This window comes from Hypomesus transpacificus, chromosome 19 (genome assembly GCF_021917145.1).
Source record: "Hypomesus transpacificus isolate Combined female chromosome 19, fHypTra1, whole genome shotgun sequence".
NCBI classification, from domain to species: domain Eukaryota; kingdom Metazoa; phylum Chordata; class Actinopteri; order Osmeriformes; family Osmeridae; genus Hypomesus; species Hypomesus transpacificus.
In genome coordinates, this window is record NC_061078.1 from 301,959 (window position 1) to 324,602 (window position 22,644).

The following is a 22,644-nucleotide window of genomic DNA, read 5'->3' on the forward strand; positions in this document are numbered from 1 at the left end:
TGACAGAGAAATCTATTATCATTATTTTGGGGGGATTCCTTAGATTCTCACCAGAACCTTTACTTTTTCTTTAAATGTAACATTTTTATACTTCACTGTCAGCTTGAAATAATCTTCTTTCCTCCTCTCTTCCCCTCTGTCTCTCCTCCCCCTCCTCTCTACCCCTCACCCTCCTCTCTACATCTCCCCCTACTCAGAGCTTGACAATGAGGAAACACTAAGAAAGCCATTAACAAAGTGATTTTCCACCTAAACTTTTAATTGTGCTCCTCCCACTGAGATAAGAGGCCGGAGACACACACACAGTACACACAGTACACACACGTATATACTTGCACACAGACAGTATACACTTGCACACACACACAGTATACACTTGCACACACACACACACACTGTATACACACACACCGTATACACATATACACACATGCACACAGTATACATATACACACACACATACAGACTCCAGACCTGCTTACACACTGTATAGACACACACACACACACACCCAGGCAGTGCTTGGACTTCAGTAACAGCCCTGCAAACTCACACACAGTCACACAAACATTCTAATTGGCTTCTGCATCAACCCGCCCTGACGGAAAAAGAGCTATGGACACAATTTATTGTACATGTGACACGCTATTTGCATAAACTAAATGAAAGCGTCGTTGTGGAGACAGACATAACTCTGCTAGTCTCTGATTAATGATTGTCACGGCGGAAAGTCTGAGCATTCTACTGGCGACTGTAACTACAGCACACAGCAAGCTTTTACACACACACACACACACACACACACACACACACATAGGGAAGTGCATGCCTACGAACACAAACACGTATATAGAAGTATATGCCCATGCCCACACACACACACACACACACACACACACACACACGGCTGACAGTGTCTTTGGGAGACAGATGTGGATAATTAGACAGTGCCAGGCTCTTCAGGCTCTTCTGTATTTCTCCAGGCAGCCATATGGAAAGGTCATGTACATCACAGTGAGACAAAACACACACACCCTCTTTCTCAACACACACACACACACTCCTACAAGACAGTGTGAGTTTGCATGCAGTGTATTATCCTAATCTTTATGCACAATCTGTTTATTAAAAACCTCTTTCCCTGAAGCGCTGGATAAATCATCTGTGTTCAGATAGTGCCCTGCTGCTGTACTGCAGAGAGGGAGGGAGGGAGGGAGGGAGAGAGGGAGAGACGGGGGAGGGAGGGAGAGAGGGAGGGAGGGGGGAGGGAGGGGGGGGAGAGGGGAGGGAGGGAGGGAGAGAGGGAGAGAGGGGGGAGGGAGGGGGAAGGGAGGGAGGGAGAGAGAGAGGGGGGAGGGAGAGAGGGAGGGAGAGAGGGGGGATGGAGGGAGGGAGGGAGGGAAGGGAGGGAGGGGGGAGGGAGAGAGGGGGGAGGGAGGGAGAGAGGGGGGAGGGAGGGGTGAGGGAGAGAGGGGGGAGGGAGGGAGAGAGGGGGGAGGGAGAGAGGGGGGAGGGAGAGAGGGGGGAGGGAGGGGGGATGGAGGGAGGGAGGGAGGGAGAGAGGGGGGAGGGAGAGAGGGGGGAGGAAGGGAGAGAGGGGGGAGGGAGGGAGAGAGGGGGGAGGGAGGGAGAGAGGGGGGAGGGAGGGGTGAGGGAGAGAGGGGGGAGGGAGGGGTGAGGGAGAGAGGGGGGAGGGAGGGAGGGAGAGAGGGGGGAGGGAGAGAGGGGGGAGGGAGAGAGGGGGGAGGGAGGGGGGGGGATGGAGGGAGGGAGGGAGGGAGAGAGGGGGGAGGGAGAGAGGGGGGAGGAAGGGAGAGAGGGGTGAGGGAGAGAAGGGGGAGGGAGGGGGGAGAGGGGGGAGAGGGAGGAGGGAGAGAGGGGGGAAGAGGGAGGGGGGAGAGAAGGGGGAAGAGGGAGGGGGGAGAGAGGGGGGAGAGAGAGAGGGAGAGGAGGTGCAGGCCTCAACCCTTAATAAACACACCAGCCTCTATTCCCTCAACCTCCATTCCCCCATCCTAACACAGCCTCTATCAGCCTCCATCCTAACGCAGCCTCTATCAGCCTCCATCCTAACACAGCCTCTATCCCCAGCCTCTCTGTCTCCTGCTGTCTCTGATGAAGCCTCGCTCCCAGCAGGTCAAAGACAGACACACAGCACACGCTGGCCTGGCAGCGTCCAGTAAACCCTCTAACCCTAACCCTAACCCAGCACACGCTGGCCTGGCAGCGTCCAGTAAACCCTCTAACCCTAACCCTAACCCTCTCCACCAGGACTCAGAGGAGAACATGAAACATGAGCACTTGAACAGTTTGATCATTTCAACACTCCGGCCCGACTCTGAGCTCAACAGCAACACTGTGAAAACAACTAACCCTAGCTGCCTTCTGTCCTGTCCTCCATCTTCCTCCCCTCTCCTCCTCCCCTCTCCTCTCTCCGCTCTCCCCTCTGCGTTCTTCTCCCCTCCTCTCTCCCATCTCCGCCCTCCTCCTCCCATCTCCTCTCTCCCCTCTCCGCTCTCCTCCTCCCCTCTCCTCTCTCCTCCTCCCCTCCCCTCTCCTCAAGAGGGATTCAAAAGAGCTTGTCAGCTCACTGCACACTGTCACTGTAGACACACACACTCACACACCACCAGCACCAGCACCAGCGGATGAGCTTGCAGAGCCACACTGAGGTAGCTGGTGTGTGTGTGCTGAGGACGGCTGGAGAGGCAGTCTCCTGCTGGGCCTGTTGACCCCATGTTGCTCCCTGTCACACACACTCCAGAACACACCGCTCTCTCCTCACCAAACACCACTTCCTGTCTCTCGAGCAACTTCCTGTCTCTAGGAGTGGCAGGGAGGTGATGATAATACGGTGTGTGTGTGTGAAGAGGGAGGGGATAGAGGGAGAGAGGGAGGGAGGACAGAGGGTAGAGAGAGGGAGGGACAGAGGGAGGAGAGAGGGTAGAAGGAGGGAGGAGAGGGAGGGAAGAGAGAGGGTAGAGGGAGGGAGGAGAGGGAGGAGAGGGAGGGAGGAGAGAGGGTAGAGAGAGGGAGGAGAGAGGGTAGAGAGAGGGTAGAGAGAGGGAGGAGAGAGGGAGGGACAGAGGGAGGAGAGAGGGTAGAGGGAGGGAGGGAGGAGAGGGAGGGAAGAGAGAGGGTAGAGAGAGGGAGGAGAGAGGGAGGGACAGAGGGAGGAGAGAGGGTAGAGGGAGGGAGGGAGGAGAGAGGGTAGAGAGAGGGAGGAGAGGGAGGGAAGAGAGAGGGTAGAGGGAGGGAGGAGAGAGGGTAGAGAGAGGGAGGAAAGAGGGAGGAGAGAGGGAGGGAGGGAGGGAGGGAGGGAGAGAGAGAGGGATGAGAGAGGGAGGAGAGGGAGGGAGGAGAGAGGGTAGAGAGAGGGAGGAGAGAGGGTAGAGAGAGGGAGGGACAGAGGGAGGAGAGAGGGTAGAGGGAGGGAGGGAGGGAGGGAGGGAGGGAGGGAGGGAGGGAGGGAGGGAGGGAGGGAGGGAGGGAGGGAGGGGAAATGGAAGAGATGGAGGGAGGAGGGAGTATGTGACCAGTTGTTTGAGTCTCCTGCTGTTCCTCTAGTTGACATGTGGAACCAACATGCCTGCACTTGTCACATGGTACAGTCTGAACTGATGTTCCTCCCTCTCCCCTCTCTCCCTCTCCCTCTCTGTTTCCCTCCCCCTCCCCCTCCCTCGCTCACACTACTCTCCTGCCCCCCTGTCCTCCCTCCCTCCTCTCTCCCTCCCTCTCATTTTCCTGCCCCCCAGTCCTCCCTCCCTCCTCTCTCAGAGCCAAACAGATGGGAGGTCGTGCCATGTTAGCAGCTGGCGACAGTGTGGGTGTAAAAGTGTAACACATAAATAGCTTGTGTAAGCAGACTGTTCCGATTTTGGACTGGGTTATGACTGAGGAGTGTGTGTGTGTTCATGTGAGTGTGTGTGTGTTCATGTGAATGTGTGTGTTATCAACACTCACCAATGCAGGAACTCCCATCAAGCAGGTAGGAGCCATTGTCATGGAAACCGCGTCTGCACTCACAGTGGTACCACCCAGGCAGGTTGATGCAGTGAGAGTGGAGATGGCACTGAACCAGACCTTCACACTCGTCTACGTCTGCACACGCACACACACACACACAGATACACACACACACACACACACACAGGGACACACAAAGAGGCACAATAAAAGAGAATATTCGTTTCAAGTCTTTTTCAGGGTGTTTTTCAGGGTTTCAGGGCCTTTTGAATAAACATCAAAGGAGTTTTTCTTTCCCATTCTTGTATCTCTCTCTGCATGTCTGAGTTTACAAGAGACATGAGGGAGTTCAAGTTCAAGTCTTCTATTTGTCAGGTACACAGCACAACACAAGGTCAGACTGGGCACTGAAAGTCCCTGTCTGTGCAGCTCCCATACCACACTGTAATGCAACCAGTCAGAATGCTCTCTATAGTGCATCTGTAAATGTTAGTGAGGATGACTGAGTCCATACCAAACTTCTTCATTCTCCTCAGGACCACCTTTTGACCACCTTGTCCGTGTGAACAGACCAGGTGAGGTTGTTGCTGATGTTCACCCCGAGGAACTTGAAGCAGCTGACCTTCTCCACTTCCGATCCATTGATGAGTAGGGGTGCATGCTCCTCCTCCTGCCACCTCCTATAGTCCACAATCATCTCCTTGGTCTTGCTGATGTTGAGAGAGAGGTTGTTGTCCTGACACCATGATGTCAGGGTGTCAACCTCCTCTCTGTAGGCTGACTCGTCACTATCAGAGATGAGGCCCACGATGGTTGTGTCGTCAGCAAACTTAACAAGGAGGTTGGAGCTGTGCGTTGCCACAGTCGTGGGTGAACAAGGAGAACAGGAGAGGGCTGAGCACACAGCCCTGGGGGGTGCCTGTGTTGGTGATCAGTACGGATGAGGTGCGGTCCCCGATTCTCACCACCTGTGGCCTCCCCGTCAGGAAGTGGAAGATCCACTTGCAGAGGGAGGTGCTTAGTCCCAGGTCCACAAGCTTGGAGACCAGTCTGGAGGGGATGATGGTGTTTAATGCAGAGCTGTAGTCAATGAACAGCATCCTCACATACATATTCCCCTTGTCCAGGTGGGAGAGAGCGGTGTGCATAGTCGGAGCGATGGCATCGTCTGTAGACCTGTTGGACCGGTATGCAAACTGCATAGGGTCCAGGGTGGGGGGCAGCAAGGAGCAGATGAATGATTTGACTAGCCGCACGAAGCACTTCATGATGACAGAGGTCAGTGCTATCGGGTGATAGTCGTTCAAACATGTGACCTTGGTGTTATTGGGCACAGGGAGAATGGTGCTCATCTTGAAGCAGGTGGGGAGTACAGACAGGTTAAGGGAGAGGTTGAAGATGTCACTGAAGACCCCTGCCAGCTGGTCAGCGCAGCCCCTGAGGGCCCTACCTGATATGCCGTCTGGCCAAGGTGCCTTGCGAGGGTTGATCTTCTTAAAGCATAGCCTCACCTCGGCTACAGTTAGTGTAGGCACAGCACTGGCTTGGCCTTCAGGTAGCTCCACTGCAGGGGGGTCACTGTCCCTCTCAAAGCGAGCGTAGAAGGAGTTCAGCCCGTCTGGCAGTAGGACAGAGGACTGGGTCTCGTTGTAGCCTCTCCCTTTGTAGTCAGTAATGGCTTTAAGTCCACTCCACATGCGCCTGGGGTCAGAGCCATGGTAGCTGGACTCCGCATTGGTCCTGTAAGCCCTTTTCGCTGCTTTGATGGCCTTCAGAAGGTCGTATCTGGCCTTCCTGTACTCATCAGGGTCCCCAGAGTTAAAGGCGATAGTGCGGGCTCTCAGCTTGGCCCGGACCGCGGCATCAACCCAGGGCTTCTGATTTGGGAAAGACCGGACATCCTTCTTGGGGACAACGTCATCAATGCAGTGTTGGGTGTGAGATGAGATGACGGCTGGGGACTCCAGGTTACACATATCATGGTTCAGACAATGTCTTCACATTGTGGACTATAAAGGGAACCAGTGGTAACTCATCACCTGTACTAACACAACCCCTACAGTAGAGTTGGGTCGCTCCATCAAACAAACGAAACGATGCTGATGCATATATCAACTGAGGAACACCACTTCCTGTTCCTCTCCTCAAGGCATTCAGGAGAGGATTCTACACACACACAACATTAATCTCTATTGAGCTTTTTCTTTCTTTCTCCTCTCCATGTCTCCGGTCTCCTCTGAGCAGCCATGTAGAAGCAGGAAGACCAGGGAATCTGCTGTTCCTGGAGTGTAATCTTCTCATCCATTATGCATCACTCAGTCTTCTCCAGCTTTCCACATCTTATTCTAGGCTAAGAGGCCACCTACACACACACACACACACTGATACTTAAAATATGACCTGGGAAAATACACACACTTGAATGTGTGCTTACTAGCTGTGCTAATGTCTGGGAAGCACACAGACACACACCACACACACACACCACACAGACACACACCACACAGACACACACCACACACACACACACCACACACACACACACCACACAGACACACACCACACAGACACACACCACACACACACACACCACACAGACACACACCACACAGACACACACACACACCACACACACACACACCACACAGACACACACCACACAGACACACACCACAGACACACACCACAGACACACACCACACAGGCTTTCAGCCATTATATTGCCCCTAGATTCCCCTCTGCCCTCTAATCCGTGTGGAATGTATGTTTGCCCCTGCTCTCTCTCTCTCTCTTTCTGTCTCTCTCTCTCTCTCTCCCTCTCTCCCTCACACACACACACACACACAGAGGATGATCCAGCTCTGTACCACCCTGCTGTCACATCACATTACCCACAATGCACTGGGACAGGGCCAGAGGGACAACACAACATCCAAAGCATTTACAAATGTATTTTTGTGTGTGTGTGTGTGTGTGTGTGTGAGTTCAAAGAAAGTGCATTGCTTGTCCTTTTACCGCCTATAAGATTCTAGTCAAGAGAAGAAAGGAGTGTTCCCGAAGGAACATGACAGCAGTACAGGGTGCTCCCACGACACACCTGCTCTGCTTCTGCTTGCTCTGCTTCTCCTCATGAGGAACAAGCAGCTCCAACACAGACACAACAGGGAGCGTGTTCCTGTGTGTGTGTGTGTGTGTGAGTGTGTGTGAGTGTGTGTGTGTGTGCGTGCGTGTGTGTGTGTTCCCAAGAAGGTCTCTTGTAAAGTTCCACCCCCAGTCGATCATCTCTTTAAGAGGTCTACTTTAGCGCAGATCAAACCAGAGAGAACATAGAATGTACATGAGAATGACTCTCTCAATGAATAAAACATCTAATCATTTAGATGTTTTCTGGAATAGACCACTGCTCTGTCAGTCGAGTGTGTGAGAGGCAGCGGGAGCTAGCTGGAGTTAGCTGGAGAGCTAGCTGGAGTTAGCTGGAGAGCTAGCTGGAATTAGCTGAGGAGCTAGCTGGAGTTAGCTGAGGAGTTAGCTGGAGTTAGCTGAGGAGTTAGCTGGAGTTAGCTGAGGAGATAGCTGAGGAGATAGCTGGAGTTAGCTGGTGAGCTCGCTGGAGAGCTAGCTGGAGTTAGCTGGAGAGCTAGCTTGAGTTAGCTGAGAGCTAGCTTGAGTTAGCTGGAGAGCTAGCTTGAGTTAGCTGGAGAGCTAGCTTGAGTTAGCTGAGGAGCTAGCTGAGGAGCAAGCTGGAGTTAGCTGGAGCTAGCTGGAGTTAGCTGAGGAGCTAGTTGGAGTTAGCTGAGGATCTAGCTGGAGTTAGCCTCTCACAGTAACAATACTGAAGCTGACTTCCAGAAGCAGCTGCAGGCACGTAGAAGCAGTGTTGTCATGGCACCTGTCACACCCTGCAAGGTGATCTGTGTCACAACACACACATCTACACATGCATACACCCACACACATCTACACATGCATACACCCACACACATCTACACACACACCCTCTGTTTGTCTTTACTCTTCATAATAAAAGGCCCGGGGTGATGGTAACACACACACACCGAGGAGCCAGACTGGGGGCCGAAATGTTAATGTTTTGTTAACATGTTTTTCTAAGTTTCGAGTTTTACTGCTAGCCAGCGAGCTATACTGTGGTTAGTGAAGTGTGAATGGACCTGTAGCCCGACAAGCATAACCATCAAGAACATTCTGGGTGGTTTACCACTGACATCCTCACAGCAACAGCACCTGCTGCGAGTCACACACACAAAAGGCAGCAGGAACAAACCCTAACCATAACCACACACAGTCAATAAAGCTACGGCACAGCACTTTATTTAAAGGGTCATTGACTGGGTTTTTGGGGTATTTCACACTGTTCCTTAAGGTCTCCGAATAGGGTATGTAACGTTGGTTGGGCTGAAAATGGCCCGGGTGCTGTTCTATGCACCCTGGTGCTTCCTGTGAAATTGTCCCGGGGAAAAACGCTAGGTTTTCTCCTTTTATGGTATGCTCATGAATATATAGATGAGCTGTGCGTTGATTGGTTGGTTTTCAACGAGTGACGCTGGGCAGCAAAAACGCAACACGGCCAACAGCACTCACTGAAACACCGAAGGTGGAGACTTGAAATAAAAACGCGCAAATAAATCTATTGTGTACACAACATTGACCAGTTATCATTTGAAATGATAACGTTAGTTCAGTCAAGACAATCACGTATTAGATTTGAGCATTTATTGTTACATGACATGGACATGTAGATTTACTTTGGCGGAGTGGATGATCTAAGAGAAGCACTCCCTGCCTCCTCGATGCAACACATACATACATGACATATGAGGCAGGGAGCAATAGAGATAAAATCCCCCTGTTGGATAGACAGACAGACAGCATGGGGGAGAAGGGGATGGTGGAGGGTGGCAGCAGCACTGATCATACAACGACCGGGGTGAGTGTGTGCATATCCGCGCGTCTTTTAAAGACGCCTTATCTGACGTGGCCCAATGGATATGCGCTGCTACATGGGTGTGGTAGTGGGAGGAGTAAGGAAGGTGGAGTAAGACGCCTTACGTCCCCGATCACTGACTGACGCGCGCTGCCCGATTGCCCTGCCAGAACTAGCTGCGCTTATTTGTTTCCACTTCCAGTGAATCCATATGAATAAATGTATATACCATCCATACAGCATATCCATATGAATACATGTACAGTGCCCTCCAAAAGTATTGGAACAGTGAGGCGAATTCCTTTATTTTTGCTGTAGACTGAAAACATTTGGGCTTGACATCAAATGATGAACGTGAGACCAGAGATCAACGTTTCAGCTTTTATTTCCAGGTATTTACATCAGGATCTGATGCACAACTAAGAAAATATCACATTTTGTTTGAATCCACCCATTTGTCATGTGAGCAAAAGTATTGGAACAGATATACTTAAAACATATTTAAGTGAATAAGACTTAATATTTAGTTGCAAATCCTTTGCTTTCAATAACTGCAGCAAGTCTGTGACCCATTGACGTCACCAAACTTTTGCATTCTTCCTTTTTGATGCTTTCCCAGGCTTTCACTGCAGCCTCTTTCAGTTGTTGTTTGTTTTGTGGGGTTCCTCCCTTCAGTCTCCTCTTAAGCAGGTAAAATGCATGCTCTATAGGGTTTAAGTCTGGAGATTGACTTGGCCAGTCTAATACCTTCCATTTCTTGCCCCTGATGAACTCCTTTGTTGTTTTGGCAGTGTGTTTTGGGTCGTTATCTTGCTGCATGATGAAGGCTCTGCCAATCAGTTTGGTTGCATCTTTCCTTAAATTGGCAGACAAAATGTTTCTGTGGACTTCCGAGTTCATTTTGCTGCTGCCATCATGTGTTACATCCTCAATGAAGATTAATGAGCCCGTCCTAGAAGAAGCCATGCAAGCCCAAGCCATGACATTACCTCCACCGTGTTTCACAGATGAGCTTGTGTGTTTGGGATCATGAGCAGTTCCTTTCTGTCTCCAAACTTTAGCCTTTCCATCACTTTGGTAAAAGTTAATCTTTGTCTCATCAGTCCATAAAACTTTGTCCCAGAATTTTTGAGGTTCATCTCTGTACTTTTTGGCAAATTCCAGCCTGGCCTTCCTATTCTTCTTGCTAATGAGTGGTTTGCATCTTCTGGTGTAGCCCTTGTACTTTTGTTCATGAAGTCTTCTGCAAACAGTAGATAGTGATACCTTCACTCCTGCCATCTGGAGGTTGTTGCTGATCTCACTAACAGTTGTTTTAGGGTCTTTCTTTACAGCTCTCACAATGTTTCTGTCATCAACTGCTGATGTTTTCCTTGGTCTACCTGTTCGACGTCTGTTACTTAGTACACCAGTAGTTTTCTTCTTCTTCAGGACATTCCAAATGGTTGTACTGGCTATGGCCAATGTTTCTGCAATGGCTCTGATTGATTTTCCATCTTCTCTAAGACTCACAATTGCTTGTTTTTCACCCAAAGACAGCGCTCCGGTTTTCATGTTGTTTTCACCTCTGAATACAGTCTGCATAGACAAAACCTATCTTACCCAATCTGAACCTGAGTGTAGACATTCAGTGGTATTTATTGATTGAATAATGTATGTAATAGGACACACCTGGGCAACAAAACACACCTGTCAGTCATATGTTCCAATACTTTTGCTCACGTGACAAATGGGTGGGTTCGAACAAAAAGGTGATATTTTCTAATTTGTGCATCAGATCCTGATGTAAATACCTGGAAATAAAAGCTGAAACGTTGATCTCTGGTTTCACATTCATCGTTTGATGTCAAGCCCAAATGTTTTCAGTCTACAGCAAAAATAAAGGAATTGGCCTCACTGTTCCAATACTTTTGGAGGGCACTGTATATATGAATACAGGATCAATACAGAGTAAGCAGAAGCCCAGACCCTGCTGTCTGTAGAAACCGTACCCTCTTCTGGAGCTGAGATGAAGAATGCGATGACAACCAGCTCATAGGTCTGTGCTAGTGTGTGTGTGTGAGTGTGTGTGGTTGTGTCAGTGTGTGTATGTACGTCTGTGTATGTGTAAGTGCGTGTGCATGTATGTATGTCTCTGTGTGTGTGTATGTGTGTGTGTGTGTGTGTGTGTATGCATGTGCATGTGTGTGTGCGTGTGTGTGTGTGTGAAACTAAGTGCTATGTGAGAAGAACCTCAAGAGGCTCAATTAAAGTCAGCGGGAGAGAGATGTGATTCATGTTCCATGATGGAACAGTAGATATCCCCTCGCCCTGTACTGTATGAGAGAGAGAGAGAGAGAGAGAGAGAGAGAGAGAGAGAGAGAGAGAGAGAGAGAGAGAGAGAGAGAGAGAGAGAGAGAGAGGGTGAAACAGACAGAGAGACAGTTTTTTTGATACAGATTCATGTTGCAGTGAGCCTTCTGGGTCAACACACACACACTCGTGCACACACATGCACACCAATATAACTACAATACTGTTCCAGGTGTAATTGCTGTGTCCTGGAGTAAACCTGGTCTGTGGATCGCTAGTTTAGAGGAGGTCATTTGCATTTCCTTTTTTTCAAGGCCTTTCCCGAACCAACACTGTTACTAACAACTCTAACAACCATCTGAAAGCTTTTTGTTTTTTAATTTACATAATTTGCTGTCTAGACTAGATCACCAAATGTGCTCTCTCCACAAACAACACAACAGCCAATCACCTTCCTAGAAGAGGGTCTGTAATAATCACATTGCACATATTTACATAACATCTCATTCAATTAAAACTCTCCACTCTCAACTCACCCTGTCCTGTGTTACCCAGACTACCAGGCTAACCCTGCACACCAGACACACACACACACACACACACACACACACACACAGGAAAATACAGATGTGAAATGCAGACAGTTGCTCTTTTCCTCACACAAGATAATTAGAAGGTTAATTATCTCTTATTAGATGTCAGTTTTGCCCCCTTGAGATCATGTGAACTAGCAGGTACACCAAATAACCACCACCATGATTACTATGTTGCCTACGAAAGTTCTCCTTTTCCAGTAAAAAGTCACATTCTACACTGTTGTTTGAGAGAATTAAAGGACTTCTGAAGGCTAGATTACTTATGTTGGTGTCGTCACTGCCCAGGAATAGTATAGTAAAATAATACAACAGTTCTTTGAAATTGTACTCAAATTGTGTTACCATAGAAACTATACTGCACTGTGTGACTCAGTGGTGAAGAAAGAGGGGAAGTGAGCTGTGTGTGTGTTTCTGTTTACAGTGTGTGTGTGTGTGTGTGTGTGTGTGTGTGTGTGTGTGTGTGTGTGTGTGTGTGTGTGTGGGTCATTTCTGTCCCTGGCCATGAGGGAGCTGGAGAATATGGCCTGGATCCTTTGTGGAAACCATGGCAACTGGCGTGTGTAACCTGTCGGAGGGGGTCACCTCTCTTACACAAGGAGGAGAGGAGGAGAGGAGGAGAGAGGGAAAGAGGAGAGAGGAGAGGAGGAGAGAGGAGAGGAGCAGAGAGGAGGAGGAGCCGTCCTTTACTGCTCAGCAGGGGTCATCCATCTCTGCCACTCCAAATTAAAACAAAGAGAAAGAGAGAGGGAGAGAAGGAGAGAGAGAGGATAGAAAGAGGGGGGAAAGAGAAGGAGAGAAAGAGGATAGAGAGAGGGGGAAAAGAAAAGTTAAGAGAGAGGATAGAAAAAGAGGGATAGAGAGAGAAAGAGACCATGGCAGGAGTCCTCAATCTCTGCTGCCCCAATTGAAGAGCCAGAGAGGTAAAGAGAGAGAGCCAGAGAGGTAAAGAGAGAGAGCCAGAGAGGTAAAGAGAGAGAGCCAGAGAGGTAAAGAGAGAAACAGAGGGAGGGACCCCACATGAAGTCATGACCTTCTGTCTGATTCCTCTGAATGAGGATCTGAAGCTGCATGCATACTGCTGCTGGCATACAGGACCCAGGGGGATTGTGGGAGGTGCAGTCTTACCTGTCTCACAGTGGGCTCCTGTGAAGCCGGACGGACACACACAGGTGTTGGGAGATACACATGTTCCCCCGCTCCGACAACCCTCCTCACAGAACGCTGGAGAGAGAGAGGGGGAGAGAAGGAGAGGGAGGGAGGGGGAGAGAGGGAAACAGAGGTAGGGAAAGAGAGAGGGGGAGAGAGAGAGGGGAGAGAGAGCCAGGGAGAGAGAACAAAAGAAAGAGCACTTAACATATTCCATTTCACTCTTTAGATAATCTAAAATAATCTAAGAATAAGTTATTTGCAGTACGGATGACCATGTCCTATGGCCATGTCTAAACCCAGGGAGTGGGGGGGCTGGGGACAGGCAGCATGGCGGTCCAGAGTCGGGGAGGAACACGGGTGAACAACCTTTCATAAGAACACCCTTTAGGAGGAGGATTGCTGTCATCCATGGAACAAGGTGCACTCTGTCCTGTGTGTTTCTGGGTGAAGAGGAAGAGAGAGAGGAGGTAGAGGGGGAGCTGGTGGAAAGAGGGAGAGAGAGAGAGGGTGGAGGTAGAGAGAGAGGAAGAGAGGGAAAGAGGAAGAGAAAGAGAGGTTGGAGGTAGAGAGAGGAAGAGAGGGAAAGAGGAAGAGAGAGAGAGGTTGGAGGTAGAGAGAGGGGGAGAGGGAAGAGGGAGAGAGAGAGAGGGTGGAGGTAGAGAGGAGGTTCATGTTCTGACTGATGGTTGCTAAGCACCAGGTGAAACACTGTGATTTGTGCTGTGAGTGAACAATACGTGATGTGTCAGAGAGGGAGGGAGGTAGGGAAGGAGAGAGGGAGACAAAGAGAGAGGAAAAAGAATGGTTGGAGGAAGGTTGGTGAAGAGTGACCTGTGTGTGAGTGTGTGTTTATGTGAGTCAGAAACATTACAAAATCAGTAAGAGGATTAAACAAAAAAGAGGCCAGACTTAATTGAAAGCAAGTTCATTAAACAGAGTAGGGACTGCCTGAACATAATTAATGACAAGCTTTGTTGAGCCCTAACAGGCAAAAACATCTATGTTTAAGCACGCACACGTGTGTATCTGTGTTTGAATGTGTGTGTGTGCATGAATATGTACGTGTGTGAATGTGATGTGTGTCTTTGTGCTTGTGTGTGTGTGTGTGTGCTTATATGTGTGTATATGTGCTCATGTGTGTACATGTGTGTGTGTGTGTGTGTATGCGTGCTTGTGTGTGTGTGCCTGCGTGCGAGTAAGGGATGCCTCATGGCGATGCTGGATGAATGAGACAAAGCATCATTTGCTCTTGTAACAGATGAGTCTGGTCTACAAAGCAGTGACATATATACAAACCAACACATAAATGTAATAAATAACCAGACAGATTCCATGCCAAAAGACATTAGGATATTAATTTGACTGGTTCCACTCTTACAGAACTTCTCTCAAGCCCTCATTAGGAAGCTGATTACCTCTGTACTAATAAACCTCACACTTAAGAATTAATTACACTTATATTGACTCAATCTATCTCCTGCTCTAATTAACATTTTACAGCCATCAGCATAAAGCCTTGCCTGTCGTGCTGATGTCGTGCTAATGGCTGGCAGAGGAGAGGGGGGCACAGGACGGATGATGATGGGGGGAGACGCAGCCTGAGCCTGGGGAGGGAACTCACCCGCTCCCCCTGCTGCTGAGGCCTCCCCTCCCCGTTTACTCTGTTCATCTCCTCTGGTCCCCACGTGTGTGCACAACTGTGTGTGTGTGTGTTTCACGTAAACACAGTGTGCACACTGCAGCTTTTGGCTTCTGTGTTCATGTGTGTGTGTGTGTGTGTGTGTGTGTGTATGTATAATAAAGCTAAACTAGCTGCCTGCTTAACCAAGCCAGCTGCTGAGTCATACACTTCCTGTCTCAGCTTTCATTATCATCATTTCAGCCCTTCTGATTGGCTGGCGGGGGGGCGGGGGACAGAGTAATCCCAGTTCACACGTTGGTTTAGGGGCTCGGTCACGGCCTGTCACCGTATTCATGGACTGTATCCAAGGTCCCATCTCAAAATTTAAAAACGGGAACGTAAAATAATTATCTGCCGTTCCAAGTATGAAAAGGAAAGACATAATTCTGCTTCCACGCTGTGATGATACTAAGCTCATTAAGACTGTGAGGAGAACAGTAACATGCCCCTCCTCCCCTCTTTACAATCGCATCTCCAAACGGGGGAGAGAATTTCATTAAGAGGACGAGATCACTCATTGGAACACTGGCGGTATTATTGTATGATCCTCTAACCAAGTCCTGTCCTGACAAGAGGGAGGAGGCGTGGAAAGGGGGAAGGAGATACGTGGGGAGAGAAAAGAGGAGAGGAGGGGAGAGGAAAAGGAGAAGAGGGAAGGACAGGAGAAGAGAGGAGGCGTGGAGAAGGAGAGAGAAAGGAGAGAAGAGATGGGCAAGGAGAGACAAGGAGAGTAAGACCCATGTCAGAGAGGAGCAGGAAGGAGCAAGGAGGAGCAGGGAGGAGCAGGAAGGAGCAGGGAGGAGCAAGGAGGAGCAGGGAGGAGCAGGGAGGAGCAGGAAGGAGCAGGGAGGAGCAGGGAGGAGCAGGAAGGAGCAAGGAGGAGCAGGGGGGATCAGGGAGGAGCAGGGAGGAGCAGGGAGGAGCAGGGGGGATCAGGGAGGAGCAGGGAGGAGCAGGGAGGAGCAGGGAGGAGCAGGAAGGAGCAGGAAGGAGCAAGGAGGAGCAGGGGGGATCAGGGAGGAGCAGGGGGGAGCAGGGAGGAGCAGGGGGGAGCAGGGAGGAGCAGGGGGGATCAGGGAGGAGCAGGGAGGAGCAGGGAGGAGCAGGGGGGAGCAGGGAGGAGCAGGGAGGAGCAGGGGGATCAGGGAGGAGCAGGGGGATCAGGGAGGAGCAGGGGGGAGCAGGGAGGAGCAGGGGGGATCAGGGAGGAGCAGGGGGGATCAGGGAGGAGCAGGGAGGAGCAGGGGGGAGCAGGGAGGAGCAGGGAGGAGCGTTAGAGATGCGCTGGTGGAGGCCCTGCTCCTCTAGAATGCATCACCATCAACACAGTCACGGGCGCTAATGGAGGTGTGTCAGCAGGGGGTTTAGATGATGAGAATTCTCTCCTCTCCTGTCTCAGGCCAGCTCTCAGCTCAGAGGCAGGAGAGGAGAAAGCAGAAGGGGAAGAAGAGAGAGGAGAGGGGGAAGGAGGAGAGGGTAGGAGGGAGGATGGGGAAAGGAGAGGATGAGGGGAGGGGGGAGGGGGGAGGAGAGGATGAGGGGGAGGAGAGGGGAGGATGCCCTTGGTAGCTGGATGTGAGGAGCTTTCATAAAGGAGGGCAGTGTAGCATGAGCAGCCCTTTCTTTCTATGAATCCATTACTGAGAGAGAGAGACAGAGAGGGAGAAAGAGACAGAGAGGGAGAGAGATACAGAGAGAGAGAGAGAGAGAGAGAGAGAGAGAGAGAGAGAGAGAGAGAGAGAGAGAGAGAGAGAGAGAGAGAGAGAGAGAGAGAGAGAGAGGGAGAAAGAGAGGGTGGGGGAATAACAGGGCGAGAGAGAGTGGGTGAAAAAGAAATAGAGAGAGAGGGAAAGTTAGAGAGGGAGAGCGACAAGCATTCAGGCAGGCTGGTTGCTGACAGCACTATTGTATCCCAACCATGTTATTTAACTGATAAGATGAAGTTTGCTGCTGAGCTGTCGACAATATTGCCTCAAATGATCATGGAGGTACCTGCAGACTGAGAGGGTTCTGCAGCAGCAGAATGGTTGGGGGGAGGGGAACTTTACATTTGATTTAGGAGCAGATAGTTGCTGTCAGACGCCTTTGCAACAAAAAAATCATTCTCCCGGCTGAATTGCCTGTCGTTAAAGTGGGATCGTATCTTCCTTGGGTTCTACATAATCATGTCCCAGCCACGGTCTGTTCCATTACTGCTGTCTGTGTAAATGTATCTCTGCTCGCGGGGACAAACACCTTATCAGCCTGCCGCACACCAACATGTCTGAGGTGTAGCTTCAATCCTAACTTAAGTCCTTCCTTAAATTCTAACTTAAGTTCAAAATTCAATCCTAACTTTAAGTCCTGACTTAAATAAAAATATAAGTCTAATTTAAAACACTATAGGATGATGTAAGAAGAGAGAGGGAGAGAAGGAGAGAAGGAGAGAGGGATAGGATGAGGGGAGGATAGGGATGAGAGGATGAGGAAAGGAGAGGATGAGAGGAGAAGGAAATGATGAAAGGATGAGAGGAGGAGAGGGATGAGAGGATGAGGAAAGGAGAAGATGAGGGCAGGAGAGGATGATAGGATGAGAAAAGGATGAGGGGAGGAGGAAAAGATGAGAGGATGAGGAAAGGAGAGGATGAGGGCAGGAGAGGATGATAGAATGAGGGGAGGAGAAGATGAGAGGGGATGAGTGTCAGGGATGACAGGTCTGTAATTGGCATGAGAGGATGAGGGTAGGAGAGGATGATAGGATGAAGCATGGCTCCATTAGGATTGGTGTGTGTGTGGCAAAGTGCCCCGCCCCCATCCAGCCAAGCATGCTTGTGATTGGACACACTGATGATGAGCTGTCTGCCGCTCTCTAATCTGAACCAATGAGGCGAGGGGTGAGATGATGGCTGTGTGATTAGGAAGACGGGGGGGGGGGGGGGGGGGGGGGGGGGGGAATGCACACACACACACACACACACAGATTGGAAGAGCTTCTGATGCCTGTGTGTTCTGTGTGTCTGTGTAATATCAAGACTTGATTACATTGAAATCTTAGTCAAATAAAATCTAAATAAATTTGATAATAGTTTGAACAAAAATGTGTGCAAACGAGGAAAGAAATCTCAATTAGACAAAGAAAATTATTTTCAGCTTGGTGCAGTGTGGGCTAATCAGGGTTACCAAAAGGGCATCTGATCTTTATAATCTAGATTGATAGATATTAAAACCAGAGAGTAATAAATTACAAAACTATAAGAGACAGTAGCTGTACATTCTCAAAATTATGAATATATAATTAATGTATTTATTTAACAGATGCTTGTATCCAAAGCTTGACGTGTGTTTTCTGCAGTTAAATACTTGACCACTAAAGGAAACCTTTTTATTGTCGCAAACAGATAAAACATTCGAACATGACAGATAAACATGTCAGTCATGCACCATTGTCAACTTCAATAACAGAGCTGTTATCCCTTTCTCTCTCATCCCTCTCTCTCAACCCTCTCTCTCAGGATGAAAGCCAGTTGTCAGGTAGACAGCTAGTTGTCAGGTGAAAGCTAGTTGTCAGGTGAAAGCTAGTTGTCAGGGAGACAGCTAGTTTTCAGTTAGACAGATAGTTGTCAGGTAGAAAGCTAGTTGTCAGGATGAAAGCTGTCGGCTGGCTGGCTGGGGAAGAAGGCTTCCTCATCGTGAGAGGATCTGTCCCCTTCCTCATCGTGAGAGGATCTGTCCCCTTCCTCATCGTGAGAGGATCTTGAGCTTCCAGATGCTCTTCACACCGCAGTGGGATACAGACAATTAATAATTGCTTTGATAATTGCTACCATGCTTGGAAACAAGTTTCTTCCCCCCCATGCTTTCACTATTCCAATTAATCATTGTGTTCTTCCATCCTGTGTTGTTCACTCACGACACCCACAGCGCAGATCGCTGCTCATCTGCCTCCATCTCGCCATTAAAAAAAGGCGTAAATAATAATTGGGTAGAGTTTAAATTAACTGAGATAAAAACGTAATCCCAGATTAGAAGAAATAATTTGCTTTCTCACACTTCCTCACATCCTCTCCTCCTCCATCTCCCTCTTCCCACCTCCCCCCATTACCCATCTCCTCCTCCCCCCACTACACCTCTCCTCCTCCCCCTATTACCCCTCTCCTCCCCCCATAACCCCTTTCCTCCTCCCCCCATTACCCCTCTCCTCCTCCCCCCATTACCCCTCTCCTCCCCCCATTACCCCTCTCCTCCTCCCCCTATTACCCCTCTCCTCCTCCCTCCACACAGAACACCCTTCCCGGGTTGTTTGAACCTTGCCCTTGTCTCTTTATCAACTCAGGCAGTCAGATGAGAAGAGAACAGACAGGCTCATGTTTAGGCCATCTGTTTCACGCCCCCACCCCACCCTGGAGAGAGAAAAGGTCTCTTAACTTGATTACCCAGCATGCTCTGCATCCACCATGGAGTTCTGCACTGTGCCTGTGCTCATTAAGCTGCCAGCGTCGACGATGCTTCTCTGTAATCTACAGCTTCCAGCTACATGCTGGATACTGTACACCCTGGGTACTGTACACCCTGGGTACTGTAACCCCTGGATACTGTACACCCTGGGTACTGTACACCCTGGGTACTGTAACCCCTGGATACTTTACACCATGGGTACTGTACACCCTGGGTACTGTACACGCTGGATACTGTACACCCTGGGTACTGTACACCCTGGATACTGTACATGCTGGATACTGTACACCCTGGATACTGTACACCCTGGATACTGTACACCCTGGGTACTGTAACCCCTGGATACCGTACACCCTGGATACTGTACACCCTGGAGTAGAGATGGAAGGAGGGAGGGAGATAAAAAGGGATGGAGGGAAGGAGAGAATGGTAGGGAGGGAGGGAGGGAAGGAGGGCGGGGGACAGGGACAGGGAGGGTGAGATAGAGATAAGGAAGAAAGGGAGAACAATCTTTATCTCCTTATTTCCCCACACGTCATGTTCCCCCGACCTCCAGGATCGATGATCGTAAACCTCCAGAGTTGGAGGCCACGCTTTATCAGCAGCAGCAATCACCTCAGAGAGGAGGAGGGGAGGGAGGGGGAGGGGGGGAGAATGAGAGGGGGGGGGGGGGGCTGGGGGAGAAACGGAGGGAGGGGGAAGGGAAGCTAGGGGAGAGGGAGGTGAAGAGAGAGGGGGAGAGAGAAGCTGGGAGGTAGGTAGAGGGTTGACCCAAACCTCTCTCTGTCTATCAGACCTGTCCTGACTGCACAGCTCATGTATGTATATAGATAAATATATATCCACTATTTGTATGTTTCTTTGGGTAAAATCATCTGCTGAATGAGTAACACATAAAATGTGTTACAGAGAAAGAGAGGGAAAGTTAAAGAGATACAGAGAGATAGAGTGAGAGACAGAGAGAGAGATATAGGGGGTATTAGAGGAGACAGATGAGAATGTGTGTGTGTCAAAACCATGTTGTCTAGAGTGACACAGTGAACTATGACTGCAGGATTTATGAGCTCACCTCAGCCTTGGGTTTACTGAGCGCGGCCACCACAGCTGTGGTTAAAGAATGCGGTTCAATATCTCGTCCCAGTGGCCGGGCAGACAGACACACTGGCAGACAGACAGACACACTGGCAGACAGACAGACACACTGGCAGACAGACAGACACACTGGGAGACAGACACACTGGCAGACAGACACACTGGGAGACAGACACACTGGCAGACAGACACACTGGGAGACAGACAGACACACTGGGAGACAGACAGACACACTGGCAGACAGACACACTGGGAGACAGACAGACACACTGGCAGACAGACACACTGGGAGACAGACAGACACACTGGCAGACAGACACACTGGCAGACAGACACACAAGCAGACAGACACACTGGGAGACAGACACACTGGCAGACAGACACACTGGCAGACAGACACACTGGGAGACAGACAGACACACTGGGAGACAGACAGACACACTGGCAGACAGACAGACACACTGGGAGACAGACACACTGGCAGACAGACACACTGGGAGACAGACAGACACACTGGGAGACAGACACACTGGGAGACAGACACACTGGCAGACAGACAGACACACTGGGAGACAGACACACTGGGAGACAGACAGACACACAAGCAGACAGACACACACTGGCAGACAGACACACTGGGAGACAGACACACTGGCAGACAGACACACTGGGAGACAGACAGACACACTGGGAGACAGACACACTGGGAGACAGACACACTGGCAGACAGACAGACACACTGGGAGACAGACACACTGGCAGACAGACACACTGGGAGACAGACACACTGGCAGACAGACAGACACACTGGGAGACAGACACACTGGCAGACAGACACACTGGGAGACAGACACACTGGCAGACAGACACACTGGGAGACAGACAGACACACTGGGAGACAGACAGACACACTGGCAGGCAGACAGACACACTGGCAGACAGACAGACACACTGGCAGACCGACACACTGGGAGACAGACAGACACACTGGCAGACAGACACACTGGCAGACAGACACACTGGGAGACAGACACACTGGCAGACAGACACACTGACAGACAGACACACTGGGAGACAGACACACTGGCAGACAGACACACTGGGAGACAGACACACTGGGAGACAGACACACTGGACAGAACACGCCACAGGAGAGAACCAGACTGGCCCCGAAAAGCTGATATCATTTTTGGAGGCCAGAATTACAGAGTACGTTTCTCAAGAGCAGTTCCTGGGGGGGACATGACAAAAGATGGGCTGCAACATGTAGCCAACGTTAAACATAAAAACAGGGGCCTTCATCGCATATCATTTGAAGGAACAAATAGGATGAGAGAACAAATCCCATGTTCCCAGGATTGGGTGGTGTTTAAATGGTGCTGGATTGGGTGGTGTTTAAATGGGGCTGGATTGGGTGGTGTTTAAATGGGGCTTGATTGGTTGGTGTTTAAATGGTGCAGGATTGGGTGGTGTTTAAGTGGTGCAGGATGTGAGCTCTGCTGATGGGGATCACAGACCGTGCAGGTTCTGCTACAAAAACAGCTCACCGGGTCGTGAATATAACATTATTATATCCCAGCTAAGGGATGTTGTTTAGCTGTGAAGCCCCTTAGCTGGGACATAATAACGTTACAGAACAGCTAGCAATGAGCTACTGCTTTGATAAAACGGTCGCTAAGTATGGCAACATGAAAGTAATAAACACACTCTAATTTAAATCGGTTTAATAAATAATTACGTTAAAAACAAAACTGGTCTTCCTGGCTAGCTGTACACAGAGCAGAGAGAGAGGGGTTTGCTATGCAACGTACACACTAGCACCTAGCATATGGCTAGCAGTGCTGTGGCTAGCAGGGCTAGCTAGCAGGGTTGTGGGTACAGGGCTAGCTAGCAGGGTTGTGGGTACAGGGCTAGCTAGCAGGGTTGTGGGTACAGGGCTAGCTAGCAGGGTTGTGGGTACAGGGCTAGCTAGCAGGGTTGTGGGTACAGGGCTAGCTAGCAGGGTTGTGGTTACAGGGCTAGCTAGCAGGGTTGTGGGTACAGGGCTAGCTAGCAGGGTTGTGGGTACAGGGCTAGCTAGCAGGGTTGTGGTTACAGGGCTAGCTAGCAGGGTTGTGGCTAGGGTACAGTAGTAGTGGGTACAGTAGTGATGTATGAGCAGACTGAGTAGAGAGTCTGTCTACTGGCCAATGCCGCCGCCATCACGCACTAATGAGGTCTCAAAGGAACGGACAGACATGAACTTCCCTCCTTCCTCCATCTCTACCTCACCTCCTCACCCCCTCCTCCCCTACCTAGTGGGTTTAGGATGAAAACTTTGACAGTTTAAACTCTGGGCTCCCCAGGTGAACCCTGCTGTTCACTACCATGGGTACATCTCCCCAGGTCAACCTGCATCTGTTTGCATTCCTGTCATCGTTGTATGCGTTTTTCTCTGAGGCAACAAAACATTTTTTCCCCATTTGGGCGATTTGCATTTCACCCAGACTTCC

At 50.0% G+C, this 22,644-nt stretch overlaps 1 protein-coding gene across 1 annotated transcript in view; it reads right to left on the bottom strand.

Moving 5' to 3' along the window:
• Window positions 1–22,644, bottom strand: part of LOC124482086 (protein kinase C-binding protein NELL1-like) — a 135,694-nt gene that overhangs the window by 18,239 nt on the left and 94,811 nt on the right. Inside the window, 2 exon segments of the mRNA XM_047042439.1 lie at window positions 3,964–4,101; window positions 12,922–13,017. Of these exon segments, the coding sequence (XP_046898395.1) occupies window positions 3,964–4,101; window positions 12,922–13,017 (234 nt within the window).